Here is a 15,572-nt window from a genome sequence, read left to right on the forward strand (position 1 = left end):
GCCCCTAACCAAGCCTCGTTTTCAAGTAATATTTGAAGACTAAAGAGGCGGCAGTTAATCGCTCAAGATCTGGATTTTTAGCCATTTTTTGGCTATTGTCGTTGTTTATTGGAGTTGTAAAAGATCAAACTCCTCCCAGAAATGAAACCTGATTCTTTTCACATTTGGGGAGTGTGATCTTAAAACCTTGAAGCTTGAAAAAATATTGAACTATGAGTGTGGTGCTTTGGCAAAATACCACAATTCGCCATGAAAGTGAAATGGTTTTAACCAAAAATTATCTGCTCCGTAGTCATGAAAACCTTACACTATAGACATCCATATGACTATTTTTATCCTAGTCATAGCGCCACCCAGTGGCAACAGGAAGTGTATACTTATATTTTACACCCTGCTCCTCGCAGATTAGTTTTTTTCGGTTGCTAAACGTCAGCGGACACAACTGGAGTCACATGTGCAAAACTCTCCAGTCTTCACAGCAGCAGTTCATGAGGACCAAACTCTAGATCGCTTTTCATTGCTTGAACACAGTTTTCAAAAGTCTACACACTGATCACATGACGTATCCACAACCTGCACAACACTGTGGATTTGCAGCACTTTGTTATATATATATATATACAGTATATACAAGTAGAGCTCAAAGACTCATTTTGGAAGTGGAACAAGGAAGACGGGTTGGTGGAGGGAGACAAAGAAGACAAAGAGCTGTTATTTCAGATACAATAAGGGCTTCACTTATAGACCATGTGGTGAACCACGTCTCTCATTCCCCACACGTATGAGTCTACCTAACTGTCGCCCTATAGGTGAGCCTGGGTGGGGCCTCGTCTTGATGGCTAATGGAGAGCAACTGGGCCCGGTGTCTCCTAAGCTATATATGCCATGCCCCTGCCAGGTGAAGGGGGCCAGAGGGGGCAGACCCAGAGGGGGCAGATTTTCGGAAAATTAACAACGTGACACGACCAGATGCCTTTCCGTTGCCTAGAATGGATGATTGTATTGATCAGGTTGGGTCGGACAGATTCGTCAGCAAATTTGATATGTTGAAGGGATATTGGCAAGTCATGCTTTCAAAGAGAGCTTGTGAGATGGCATCATGTATTACTCCATTGGGTCTTTATTCATATAAAGTTATGCCATTTGGGTTGAGAAATGCACCGGCGACGTTTCAACGCCTCATGAATAAGGTTGTTGGTGACCTTGAGGGCATGGCCGTTTACTTGGATGATTGTGTGGTTTTCAGTGATACCTGGGACTGTCACATTGCTCGTGTTCGCGCTCTCTTTCAGAGGTTGACTGATGCGGGGTTAACAGTGAATCTCGCAAAATGTGAATTTGCTCATACAACAGTCACATACCTTAGCCATGTGGTCGGTCAGGGGGAGGTCCGTCCTGTACAGGCGAAGGTCGCTGCTGTGGAGTCTTACCCTCCTCCTGCTACTGAGAGGGAACTTAGGCGCTTCTTGGGGTTAATTGGGTACTATAGAAGTTTCTGCAAAAACTTTATCTGTGGTCTGTCCGCTTACTGATCTTCTCAAGGACAAGGTCAAGTTTGGCTGGTCCACCCGCTGTCAGCAAGCATTCCGAAATGCTAAGATCTTGTTGTGTTCTGCTCCAGCGTTGGCAGCTCCTCGCATGGATCGACAGTTCAAGCTGCAGGTTGATGCGAGTCATGTTGGAGCAGGCTGACGGTGGAGGGGTGGACAGGCCGGGCTGTTTTTTTTCCAAGTTTAATAAGCATCAGCTTAATTATTCTGTGATTTGAGAAGGAAGCATTGGCACTGGTGTGGGCTTTGGGGCATTTTAGTGTCTGTGTTGGGTCTGGGGTACCTGTTACACATCACAAACCACTTACATTTCTGGACTCACTTAAGTGTCCGAACCAAAGGCGTATTAGGTGGTCTTTGTTTCTGCAGTCCTTTGCTCTGGATATCAGGCACATTAAAGGGAAGGATAATGTGGTGTCGGATGCGTTGTCTCGTGCTCCTGTTCAGAGCCCTATCTAATTTCTGATGTTTTTTTTTGTAGACTGGCGTTGACTGCCATGGCCTGTTCTGTCCCCGGACAAAACCTGTTTGTGCCCCTTTCATCTGGCAGGAGGCTGTCTGGGGTGAGAGGGGTCGGCTACCATCTTTTTAGCTCGCTTCAGAGACCTGGAAGCGAACAAGTCCTGCAGGGAGGGCAGGTTTCAGCCGATCACCCTCTTTGCAGAGGGGATGACACGCTGCAGCCTGCCCTTGTCCTTGGCTGTGGCTGCAGCGCACCAGACGCCCTTACAAAGACCACGTCCTTAGCAAACCGCACACGTTTCAACTCTCGCAGGAAATAAAGGAAGTTAAAAAGTGAGCGTGAGAAGAAGTCAAATGGGGCGAAACCGTGTCACATAAACAGGAGCATAAATTACAGTTTTTTCCGGTTGCTAAACGTCAGCGGACACAACTGGAGTCACATGTGCAAAACTCTCCAGTCTGCACAGCAGCAGTTCATGAGGACCGAACTCTAGATCCTTTTCATTGCTTGAACACAGTTTTCAAAACTCTACTCACTGATCACATGACGTCTCCACAACCTGCACAACACTGTGGATTTACAGCACTTTGTTCAAATGCAACACACTGCTGTCAGAACTGTGAACCACTGAAGAACTGTGAACTGAAAGGCTGAGCAGGTGTCTTGTTTTAGACTTGTTAGTGAACACACACACATATATACATGTGTATACATACATATATATACATATATATATATATATATACGTACTTACATACATATAAATATATATATATATATATATATATATATATATATATATATATATATATATATATATATATAGGTAGAGCTCAGAAAGACTCATTTTGAAATGGAAGAAGGAAGACGGGTTGGTGGAGGGTGGAACCCGATCTGCAAACATCCACAGTGGCGTCTGTAATGCAACTTCTTCATCATACAAACACATGTCCCTTTTTGTGTGGTGACCCGTTATTTATTTATTTTGTGAATTATCTTTTAGATGATTTATAATTCTTTTGATATCAACGATTTAATTTCACATTATTGGTTATTATTAACCAGAGGAAAGCGCCTGCAGCGTTAGGCCTCTTACAAAGAGCACGTCCTTAACAAACCGCACACGCTTCAACTCTGTGACCATGCGTTCTTTGTCAGAGACGCCCGCAGGAAGTAAAGGAAGTTAAACAGTGAGCGTAAGAAGAAGTAACATGGGGCGAAACCGTGTCACATAAATTAAAGTAGTGTCTACTGGGCTTTGTTTGAAGCTGCTTTAGTTGAGCTGAGTAATGAGGCGTGTCCACTTAGTTCCTTGTTGTTCGCCCGTATCTGTAACTGTCCGTCTAGTCGGAGAGGAACGGCACGCATATCAGGACTGGTGAAAATGTGATATTTTCTGGAATCTGGCTAAAAATCTGGATTTTTAGCCATTTTTTGGCTATTGTCGTTGTTTATTGGAGTTGTAAAAGATCAAACTCCTCCCAGAAATGAAACCTGATTCTTTTCACATTTGGGGAGTGTGATCTTAAAACCTTGAAGCTTGAAAAAATATTGAACTGTGAGTTCAATATAAAACTCTCCAGTCTGCACAGCAGCAGTTCATGAGGACCGAACTCTAGATCACTTTTCATTGCTTGAACACAGTTTTCAAAAGTCTACACACTGATCACATGACGTCTCCACAACCTGCACAACACTGTGGATTTACAGCACTTTGCATTTTGGAAGTGGAAGAAGGAAGACGGGTTGGTGGAGGGAGACAAAGAAGACAAAGAGCTGTTATTTCAGATGAAATAAGGGCTTCACTTATGGACTGATAGTCTGCTGCTGTGCAGACTGGAGAGTTTTGCACACGTGACTCCAGTTGTGTCCGCTGATTAGCAACCGAAAAAAACTGTAATCTGCGAGGAGCAGGGTGTAAAATATAAGTATCCACTTCCTGTTGCCACTGGGTGGCGCTATGACTAGGATAAAAAATGATCATATGGATGTCTATAGTGTAAGGTTTTCATGACATGAGAACTACGGAGCAGATCATTTTTGGTTAAAACCACTTCACTTTTATGGTGAATTGTGGTATTTTGCCAAAGCACCACACTCACAGTTCAATATTTTTTCAAGCTTCAAGGTGGTGAACCACGTCTCTCATTCCCCACACGCAGGAGTCTACCTAACTGTCGCCCTATAGGTGAGCCTGGGTGGGGCCTCGTCTTAATGGCTAATGGAGAGCACCTGGGCCCGGTGTCTCCTAAGCTATATATGCCATGCCCCTGCCAGGTGAAGGGGGCCAGAGGGTACCGGGTTTAGTCCAAATTAGTTGGTCTTTGGTTATTTAGTCCGTGGCCCGCTTGCACTGCTTTATGACAATTTTAAGGCTCCCGACCTTCCTAAAAATCTGACTTTTGTCAATGGGTTCAGGCAGAAGTTGTAAGTGGCGGGTTCAATGGGTAAAGAGAACTTTTGCAAGGGCTCAAGTGAAAATGAAGCGCTCTTATGATCGGCGGGCTGAACGACGGGACTTCAGTCTGGTGATCTGGCTCTGTTGCCAATTATCAACTCACCATTTCAAGCAAAGTTTACAGGTCCACATATTGTGGTTGAGAAACTTTCAGAGGAAAATTATCTCATTGCAACTCCTGACCGTCGTCGTAATTCCACGGAAGATTGCAGGAAAGTTGGGAGTAACTCCGCTGGAGTTGTTCCACGGATGTTCAAGAGCTCATTTCTGGTGAAAGAGCTCCGGGAATCGCAGCAGTAAACGTAATTAACAACAAAAACAACAAAAAACGAAGCGCACCGAAGCACCGTCGCGGCCATCAACGGCGCCATCTTGGATCCGAAGAGAGATTTTGGTTTTGCAAATTCTGACTATTCAGCTTAAATCAGAGCATTTTTAGTTGAACTTTTGTTTGTTTGCTTCCCGTCATTTAATATTGCCCAGCTCTATTAGTTTATTCAGAGCATTTCCCCGTTCATTCCTCTTCGTAGGAGTTTTTTCTTTCCAGGGATTTCCCTGTGTCTTTTTGTTTGGAAATAAAAGCATCAGCTGAACATCTACTCTGCGTCCAGGTCCTCCTCAAGAGCTCCCTCCGTGACAGATGATGTCTTATGATTGTTGTGAAACTAAATACAACTAAAACTAGTGAAAGACTTTAGCTTGAAGGAGTCTGACATCTTCTTCTTGGTAAAAGTGTGTTCTCAGAAATGAGTTAAATTGAAAATATAAGTTTAACCACTATATGTACGTCATTAACCTGAAACTATCGAGGCGGTGTTCAGGCAACAAAAGTAGGTAATGTGGTGGTAGATTTTCTCATGTAATGGGCATCATGAGTAAAGTCTCAGAGTCTTCTGTTTATTTCCTTGCAAATGGATCAAGGTTTGATTAAGCTACACATGGAAAAGTGTGCAATCTTCCCCTCCCGGCGTCGCCTCTTTCAGAGTATTACAGCCATTTTCATACACTCACAGCGAATGGCACTTTTATTAACATATGTTATGTCAGGCAAGGCAATTTTCTATGGTTTACATATTTCAACAACAAGGCGATTCAAGGTGCTTCGCATAAAAGAGACAAACCGTCCAAACGTAAAGAAGGGATTGCAAGGTAGTAAATAACATAAGAAACATAAGAAACTGTCGACCCTAACCCTATTGGGCCGCTCCTCTCAGATTGCGTAATCCCTCATCAACCCGGTTGAGCTGCTCATTTTCAGACGACGCTCACGTGGACGATGATGGAGAGACCTGCAGAGGGCTCATTGGGAGAGAGCAGCGGATGGGGGCGGAGTTCGGGGAAGCCACGGGGGACTTTCGATGGGCCTAAATGAGGTCCTGCAAACCGTAATCTGATTTCAACAAATAAACAGTGGGGTTAAAGTACAAAACCAATATTGATTTTCCCCAGGAACCTACTCCAGGATCCTGTTTGTGGACTTCAGCTCCGCTTTCAACACCATCATCCCGTCTCTGCTGCAGGACAAACTCTCCCAGCCACTAAGACAGTGGAGATGGTTGTGGATTTCCGGCGGAACAGAGCCCCATTCTCCCCCATCACCCTGTGTGACCCCCCCGTCATTATTGTGGATTCCTTCCGTTTCCTGGGCTCCATCATCACCCAGGACCTCAAGTGGGAGCTGAACATCATCTCCATCACCAAGAAGGCTCAGCAGAGGTTGTTCTTCCTCAGGCAGCTGAAGAAATTCAACCTGCCAAAGACGATGATGGTCCACTTCTACACGGCCATCATGGAGTCCATCCTCTGCTCCTCCATCAGCGTCTGGTACGCTGCAGCCACAGCCAAGGACAAGGGCAGGCTGCAGCGTGTCCTCCGCTCTGCAGAGAGGGTGATCGGCTGCAATCTGCCGTCCCTGCAGGACTTGTTCGCTTCCAGGTCTCTGAAGCAGCTAAAAAGATGGTAGCCGACCCCTCTCACCCCGGACAAAACCGGTTTGTGCCCCTTCCATCTGGCAGGAGGCTGAGGTCCATCAGGACTAAGACCTCCCGCCACACCAACAGTTTCTTGCAGTGGGGCTCATCAACAGAGCCGGTCCCCCACTGACTGACTATAACAGTCCACCGGTCGCTCCCCTTCACACTGCACACGTCACTTTAACTGTCATTCATCACTTTGTCGTCACTCGTCACTTTGTCACTTGTTCGATAGTGCACTTTATTTTTAATATTTTTTTAACTTTTTAATTATTTTACATTTTTAACTTTAACTTTACTCTTATTTAATACTAACCCATAGCCTTATTATACTAACCCATTGCATTAGCATTTGATTTTATTACTTGTGCACTGCTGTCTTGTTGTCTGTTGTCTGTTTTATGTCTACTGCCAACCGCAAAAACAAATTTCTTGTATGTTTGACATATTTTGGCAATAAATGTTTTCTGATTCCTGATTCTTGAACTATCTGAGATATCCAGCGGGTGGCAGTAAAGGATCAATCATTTCTAAAAAATGACATCTTAACACCTACTGACACATAACCAAAGTTTAACCACGCATCTATTGGAATGGAGAAATACTGACAACAATTCCTGTTTTACTTAAATGAACTTTTATGATATTTCTGTCATTTGAAGAGAAAGTGAAATACTTTTGTTTCTAAGAAATGAGCGTATGAGCGTGAGCTGCTTGTTGGGTCACGTGAAAACCAAGTCAGTGAGTTTTATGCTTCTTTTTGAGTCCCAAAATGTGTTGTGTCTCTTTTGGTTAAATGACTGAATGTAAAACCTAATGGAGGCGATCTAACCGGCCTGTGCTCCTACGTTTGCTCCTACGTTTGCTCTGTTTGCTTTACATTTGCTCTGTTTGCTTTACGTTTGCTCTGTTTGCTCCTACGTTTGCTCTACGTTTGCTCTGTTTGCTCCTACGTTTGCTCTACGTTTGCTCTGTTTGCTCCTACGTTTGCTCTACGTTTGCTCTGTTTGCTCCTACGTTTGCTCCTACGTTTGCTCTGTTTGCTCCTACGTTTGCTCTACGTTTGCTCTGTTTGCTCCTATGTTCGTTCCTACGTTTGCTCTGTTTGCTCTACGTTTGCTCGTACGAGGCGATGTGTCTTTTGAGTTGTTCTGAAGGACAGAAGACACGTGACCACTGAAGGTCACTGATCCAAGGTTGCAGGTCGCTGATAAGTTGTTGTCTAATCAGCGTGTTTCTCTACCGGTTAATAATCCTGGATCTTATCCTCAGTGGTTTTATAATGCGTCGTGAGATCAGCGTGAACACAACATGACGCTAAAGCCAGAATTATGTCTCGTACAAAGAAATCATCCAAAATACACATTGTGATGTACTTCACAGCTTCATTGCTCACACATAATTCTAACAGAATTGATGTATGATTTTGGGGGGTCGTCGTGGCGCAGTGGTTAGAGAAGGTGATCTGGGAAGGGTTGGTGGTTCGAGTCCAGGCTGCCCCATGTTCCATGTTGAAGTGTCCCTGAACAAGACACCTAACCCCTAATTGCTCCACAGGCAAAAAGGTTTTTTAAAAAGCCATGGGTTTAAAGTGTAATTAATGTAAGTCGCTTTGGATAAAAGCGTCTGCTAAATGACCTGTAATGTTTTTCTGGCTGCATTTCATTCAAGGTCACCTCGCACCTCGAGTTTCACAACCTGTGGGTTTCCTTCTGTTTAACATGAGAATATTGCTGTGCACTTATTATTTTCATTGTGTTTATTTTCTAAAGTCACAGAAACAAGGTCTCTGAAACATCTTCTGTTGCCGACTTGGTTCCTAACCCCCCCCCTTTTCTGTGAGGTTCTAGATTGTTCTGCACGGTGCTGCAGTCAGTTCCACATTCCTCGGAACTTTCAGACACTTTATCCGACGACAGACGTCAACGGAGCAACTGGAAATCAACCTGGAGAAGCCTGGGCTGCACCAACAGCGCCCGTCATCCTTCAGCTGGGGGGTATTTATTGGCACTGATGGAGAAGATGTTTTTCATCTTGCTCGACTGGCTTCAGCAAGAGTTTCATTGACAGATGGTTCATCCAAATCTCTTTTCGGGTAATAAGTTTCTTATTTAGTTCAGGGATTTGTCCCCACCACCATTTTTAAAAACAAGATGGTGCCAACGTTCCTCCAAAAATTGACCCCACCCTCAATTCTATGGAGGTTAAAGTGATTTATTGTCTATGTACACCAGATCTTACCATAAAGAAATACACTCCAGTCTGAGTTTGATAGTTGATGGTGGACGGACTCATTGCCTCAGATTTGCCAAATATATTTTACTATGCGTAAAATCAATGCACGAAACGAATATGGAGGTCTGTTTATTTGCAGGCCGAGGGAAATGTCTTTATGGTCGGGTCATAAAGCCGGAGGTATAAACCTGGAGGTGACGAGCCGAGTGGACTCAGTGGGGAGCGACTGGAAAGGTGAGTGCTGTTCAGTGTCTGTTCACCATCAATCAGCCGTTATTACGACGGCATTGTCTCAGGAATCAATGTGGATTCTGTCCTCATTTACAGTTTCTTGACATTATTCGATGTGGAAATCATTTATTGTTTAATGTTTAAAGAAAAATCACTTTCAGTTACTTAGTTGAAATTATGCTCCATTTATAAAACAAATGATTGATGACGTTAGTTGTGATTTTGTGTTTTTATCAAAAAATGTGTTGTCAAAAATATCTTTAAAACTGATAAATACATAAGTTATTATCAGCATTCTTACCAGAATGGAAGGAGTGGACTATATATGACGTGAGAGGTTATAGGTGACTTGTAGAATCTTCACAGATATCATCCATTCAACTTTAATATTGACTATCAAAAGATTTGGACCCTTTTAGTCTTCGTCCTGAAGGTGGTTTTGAAGCCATTGATCCCATGATGCCACTTCGCTCGTCCCCGCGTTGAGCTCACAGAAGGTCTTTTGCGTCCCGTCCACAGATGAAGCTGTCCGTGTTGTTTCTGCCGGCCCTGCTGGCTCTGTCCTCCGCCAGTCTGCAGGACATCGTGAAGAAGAGCTCACAGCACAGAGAAGGTACTCCGTCCTGTTTGTGCCACGTTCATTGATACCGATAACTGCCTCGTTTTTGTAGTGTAACTGGCAAAACACATTCTGCAGTAAATGTCTCCAGTCGCGTCCTCTCACCCCTGCTGAGCTCATCTCATGAGCCTTTCATCCGTTTGTCTCCTTCGCACAGCTTCCCTCCTGAACCCCGAGCTGGAGGGTAAGGTGCCCGAACCGACGGGTCACCAGGCGGCGGCGGGTCCTCTGACTCCCGCTGAGCTGGAGCAGCAGCAGGACTTGCCTTCCTCCTTCCTGTTCGGCGACAACGTCAACCTGGAGTGGCTGACCTGGGGCGGCTCCGTGCCCAACGGCGCCGTCGCCATCTACAACGGCTACACCGAGCGCACCGACTACGTTTGCAAGTACAAGTGCGAGGCCGGCTTCTACAACCCGAGCCTGGGCCCCTACTGCCGCTACCCCTACGGGGAGAGCGAGTACCTCGCCGCCGAGTTCGAGATCCTGGCCAACAAAGACAACTTTGAGTTCCTGGAGTGGAAGGAGGGTTCGTACGGTTCAGTGCCGCAGTATTCAGTCAGGACCTGCCCGGGGGTTGGCATCTACGTCGGGAAGAACAAGTACGGCCTCGGGAAGGTCGTTCCTCAGTTCGACGCCTTCTTCCTGCCTTGGGAGGGAGACGAGTATTGGTACAAGAAGTACCAGGTCCTGACCATCAACAAGGACGCCTACAGCCAGCACATCACCGACGTCAAGTACGCCATCGACGAGGTCGCCATCTTCCAGTATCCTCCCGAGACCATGCGCATCTCCGGGGTCACCAACAACGAGTGCCAGACGGTGGTGAAGACGGTCACCATCTCAAAGACCACGGACGTGGAGACCACCTGGAACATAGGCCGATCCACCATGCTGGGCATCACTGGCAGCATCTCCGCCAAGATCCCCTTCATCGGCTCCGGCGGCATCGAGCTTGGCGCCGAGAAGACGCTGCAGTTCTCCAGGGGAACCACGGTGGTGGAGTCCATCAGCCACTCCGTGTCCGTGGAGCTCTCCGTCCCGCCGAACCACTCCTGCAGAGTCCGCATGGAGGGGCGCAAGATGAAAGCCGACATCCCGTACACGGCTCGCCTCAGCCGCACCTACCGCAACGGAGAGACCCAGTGGACGTCCGTCTCCGGGACGTACGACGGCGTCCAGATCGGAGAGGTCCGCGCCGTGGTGGACCGCTGCGAGCCGGTGGCCGACGCGCTGCCGTGCGCCTGAAAGACTGATGGAGGAACGCACCAAACACGTCAAAATCTGATGTCAAAAGCAAAATAAAACATAACGACAAAGACGTCTTGTGTGTCTCTGTGTCTGTGTGTGTGTGTGGAATATATTTTGTCTCAGCTGCTTGCTGAAAGAAAATGGGGGAAATATATTAAAGGAATTAAAAAATCATCTGGAACTTTTTTCTTTTTCATTACTTTAAATGTCTTCCCATTGAAAATGACATTTTTACAATATATGATATTAGATAAACAACTTACACAAACGATGATTTGTATCTTTCTGACAGCTGGAATCACTACTGGATAAGTTGTACAAAAGAAACGCATGTGAATAAATAATGAAAAGAAATGCACAATAAGTTAAAGGGGTCTGCATACAAACGGCATTGTTCACTTTTATCACATCATTACCTGAAAGATGCCTAATGAATCTTTTTGCAAATGCAGAGCCAGAGTTATGAGTTAACTCGTCATGAATAAAATATATTCAGCAAGTTTGAATGACTCCAGTTTTTGGGGATTTGCTCAAACTAAAACCATCACAACAATACTTCTAATAAGAAAAATGAAGACATGACATGCAAACACGTACATATGCTTTGATAGTGACATCCGTTGATGAGTTTCCATGCTCAAGTCCTGCAGAGTCCCGACCGGATCGCGACTGTTTCAAAGCAGCAGGTTTCACTCCAACGAGCGACCGTGTTGCCTGGTGACCTTCAGAAGAGAACGTCAGTGGTGTTTAAAAAGCACAACGAGGACACCGGAGCATCCGTGGAGATATTAGACTCCATCTGCAGAGAAAGAGTCTTCCCCTAATGTCTGTACCATGTCTATAGGGTGCTTAGCTTAGCATTTAGCCCAAAGCACAGCCATGTCTCAGTAGACATTTCTTTCTTTAGTTCACAGGACGGCTCCCAGGGTCCCTCGGGCCTTATTGGTGGATGTAAGGGACCTCATTCAGACTGGAGTAAATTGATGACCAGTGGCCTTGCGACGGGCCTCAGGGTGGCCGTGGCGTCTCCACCGTCGCGCTGTGCGTGCACAACAATGTCTCCTGTAATCTTCCTGCTGGAGCTTATCTAAACTTTACAGTATCTCGCCATCGGAGGACGAAGAGCGCCGCGGCACTTTGGACCTCTGTCGCCCCGCAGAGATACCGGACCTCAAGTCCAGGCCAATCATTTACTCAGCTCTATTAGGGGAATAAAAGAGTCCATTCACAGCAGGAGGAGGGCTGCTGTTCTAAGGGATCAATAAAGAGGCCTCTTATCATTATCATAAACCTTTCACTGCAGCACGTTTCCAAGCCGAGGACAAAGAAGGTCAGAAGCCTGATACAAATCTGGTTCTGCAGAAGCAACCAAAGGAAACGTCTTTCTGAGGACGTTTCACACGCTGATCATCATCATCAGCGGGTGGATGTGGGTCTCTGTGTGGAGCTTTGAATCTCTAGAGATGTTCTGGCCGATCGATGAGCCTTCATGGGGTGAATCCCACTGCAGCACAGCGGACTGAACCATTCTGAGCCTTTCCTGAAGGGGGGGCGGTTCTCTCTCAAACAGCGTTATTCAATCGATTTTTAACCTATTTATGTTAATGATTGTTTACAATAAATAAATGATACAAAAAACTGTATTCATATTCATTTACCAAGGTTTATAAACTACTATAATTACTGTGTTATTTATTGTGTATCTTTATTGCTTTCTGAGAAATAACTACTGGATAAAGCATCCCAAAGAGAAAAAAACAGCCTTATTTTAAAAGCTGTTTTTATTTAACCCACATATAAACAAAATATTTTGTAAAACTATCTAAAAACTTCATAAATACCCCCCCCCCCCCCTCCCCCATTCTACCCCCCCAGCTTTGTCTGCGGGAGGTTTTAAAACTCGCCTCAAGCTGCAGGCGGCGTCACAGCAGGAGGAACCTGTCGAGGTAAAAGCTGCTTCTCTGACACTCTGACAACGACAACTTTTCTCTCTCTGATTTCTATGAATTGATTGACGATCAGAATTAATAATAAGTTGCTGTAAAATACGCAAACCAGAAACAATTATTTCTATTGTTTTTTTCATGCTGGAACAGATAATAACGTATTGAAGTGACAAGGCGTGAAATGGCATCAAGTTATTCATAATGTAACAATTGTCTAAACGTGTTATTCATCTAATGCAGCGACACCATTTGTGTTTATTATATTTAATCATTGCACGTGGTTTATAGTATTACTCAGTTATTAAATATATTCTGCATCTACTGAATTAAATGTTGTTGTTAGTTTGAAATAAAACAACAAAACTCTCTGTAAATGATGTAAATACGTGATGTCATGGAGAAGAAATAAGAAGTGATTGAGTTTTGAACAAAATGCAGATTCCTTCATGTGAAGATATAAACTTATTACTATTGTTAACATCACAAATTCAATCAGTTTTTCAGTGTAACAATCTGTATTCTCTGCATGTTGTTAAGTGAGATGATCCCCTTTTGAATATTTTAAATAGATAAAAAAATGTTGGACCCTTTTTAAAGGAGCGTTACGCGGCGTCTAACCTTTAATGACGGCCTGGACGGGTCCTGGTTTTTGCTTTGTGTGCGTGGCTCATCTCCTTCAATGCTCCTCAAATCAAACGTTAACTTTCACAACAAAGCAGGATTTTCAAAATAATGCACCGTTTTAAAATGAGTAATTCATCAGGCAAGTTTCCCTTTGATTAAATATGTCGGTGCAAAACGTCGGCCAGCGGCCTCATCGATGGACTCCTGAAGAAGGAGGCGACCCCCTTCACACCTCCACCCTCCACCCTCCATCCTCCACCCGGTGCCTCCCTCCTCTGTTTGTTTGACGCCGCGTGTGCTTCCTGCGTGTCTCCAGATGTTCAGGTGGTGCGTCGCGGTCCTCTTGGCGGTGCTGCAGCTGTGCAGCCCGGCGCTGCTCCACGTGTCCCGGCAGCAGGACGGGCAAGAAGAACCCAGCAGTGAGTCGCGCTCGGCAACACCACCTCACCATGTCGCTCATAATGGCCGCAGCAGGCGTTGGTTTCCAGCCTTTTATTTTGAAGTATTCATGCTGCCGGATGTATGAGGCGTCTCCTGGTTTCTCCCTGTCGTTGCAGAGCCGTGGCTGAACGCCGCGCTGGAAGACGCCGTCCCTTCACGGGAAGCCGCCCGGCCCCCCAAAATCAGTGAGATCCCAGAAACGGAGGCGTCCTCCCGCTCCGCCCCCATGTTCGGTGAACACGCCAACCTCAAGTGGGTGACGTGGACCGGCCAACTCCCGAGCGGCGCCGTGGCCATCTTCAACGGCTACGCCGAACGCACCGACTACGTGTGCAAAGTCAACTGCCAGTCCGGCTTCTACTCGCCTGACAAAGGGAGCCTCTGCCGCTACCCGTACGCCGACCAGGAGTACGCCTCCGCCACATTCCAGATGCTGGTCAACGTGGACCACTTCGAGTTCCTGGAGTGGGTGGAGGGGTCGTACGGGTCGGTGCCGGGTTACGCCGTCAGGACCTGCCCCGGCTCCGACATCTTCGTGGGCAAAAACAAGTACGGCCTGGGCAAAGTGGTGGCCCAGCACAAGGCCTTCTTCCTCCCCTGGGAGGGGGACGAGTACTGGTACAAGAGCTACCAGGTCCTGGCCGTCAACCGGGACGGCTACAGCCAGCACGTCTCTCACGTGGAGTACGGCGTCGACCAGATGGAGCTCTTCCACCACCCCCCCGAGGCCCTGCAGCTCGCCACGGTCACCAACCTGGAGTGCAGAGACGTGGCGAAGACGGTGCGGCTGGAGAAGACTAGCTCGGTGGGGAAGACCTGGGACATCGGCAGGGAGACCCGCAACGGGTCCGTCTCCACCATGCAGGCCAAGGTGCCCATCCTGGGCCCCGGGACCGTGGACTTCACCAAGGAGCAGACCGTGACCTTCTCGGAGGGAACCAGCGTGGTGGAATCCATCAGCCACTTTGTCTCCGTGGAGCTGCTGGTGCCGCCCAACCACTCGTGCGCCGTGAGGATGGACGGCAGGAAGATGACGGCCGACATCCCCTTCACCGGCAGGCTGAGCCGGACCAACCGCAACGGGGACACGCGCTGGACCTACATCACGGGCGTCTACGACGGCGTGAGCGTCGGCGAGATCAACGCCGTGGTGGAGCGGTGTCAGCCGGTGGCGGACTCCGTTCCCTGCTCGCCGACTGGAGGCTGACCGCCGGTCCGCTGGAAAGAACATAACTCTGTTTTCAAAAATAAAAATTTTCAAAATAAAATCCTATCATGAAAATAAAGGTATTTTCTCTTTGTCGACAGTTAATTGCAGCTTGAAAGTAGATTTCTGATTATTTATTTAATTACTACTCAAATTACACGGATGTACGTTATATTTTTTAAATCCCTCCCCTCAATTCTTTATTACAATTTCTTGCCCAATGAAAGTTATTATCAGATTATTCATTCAACCCCTTGAATCACATGGTTCATTAATGTTTTCATAATTACACTGAAAGACAACAAAATAAATAACTTTCAACCAAGTCAACCTTTGATTAGTTATTTATTTATTATTATATTGTATGGTTATATAATGTCCTTGAAGTACACATGTCTAGACATATTGTCTATATGTATAAGATGAATAAGAATATATGTATATGAATATGTATAAGATGATATGATTATATGTATATGAATGTACAGCATGTGAACGTGTGTATGTTGCCGTGCAGTTCCCTGCCGCGCCGCCGGGGGGCGCTGCGGTGCCTCGGCAGCGCAGACCAGCACACAGC

The 15,572-nt window shown here is 46.1% G+C and overlaps 2 protein-coding genes across 2 annotated transcripts; both read left to right on the forward strand.

Annotated features, from left to right (window-relative positions):
- Positions 1-8,351: 8,351 nt before the first annotated feature.
- Positions 8,352-10,847, forward strand: LOC120830164 (natterin-3). The gene is made up of 3 exons (XM_040194669.2): positions 8,352-8,913; positions 9,430-9,523; positions 9,687-10,847. The coding sequence occupies exons 2-3, from the start codon at positions 9,430-9,432 to the stop codon at positions 10,772-10,774; spliced, it is 1,182 nt and encodes a 393-aa protein (XP_040050603.1). The 5' UTR covers positions 8,352-8,913; the 3' UTR covers positions 10,775-10,847.
- A 1,827-nt stretch (positions 10,848-12,674) lies between these two features.
- LOC120830163 (natterin-3) lies at positions 12,675-15,325 on the forward strand. The gene is made up of 3 exons (XM_040194668.2): positions 12,675-12,723; positions 13,664-13,766; positions 13,905-15,325. Exons 2-3 carry the CDS (start codon positions 13,664-13,666, stop codon positions 14,993-14,995), a joined length of 1,194 nt encoding a protein of 397 aa, XP_040050602.2. The 5' UTR covers positions 12,675-12,723; the 3' UTR covers positions 14,996-15,325.
- Positions 15,326-15,572: the final 247 nt, after the last annotated feature.

This window comes from Gasterosteus aculeatus, chromosome 13 (assembly GCF_964276395.1).
Source record: "Gasterosteus aculeatus chromosome 13, fGasAcu3.hap1.1, whole genome shotgun sequence".
In the NCBI taxonomy this organism is placed as follows: domain Eukaryota; kingdom Metazoa; phylum Chordata; class Actinopteri; order Perciformes; family Gasterosteidae; genus Gasterosteus; species Gasterosteus aculeatus.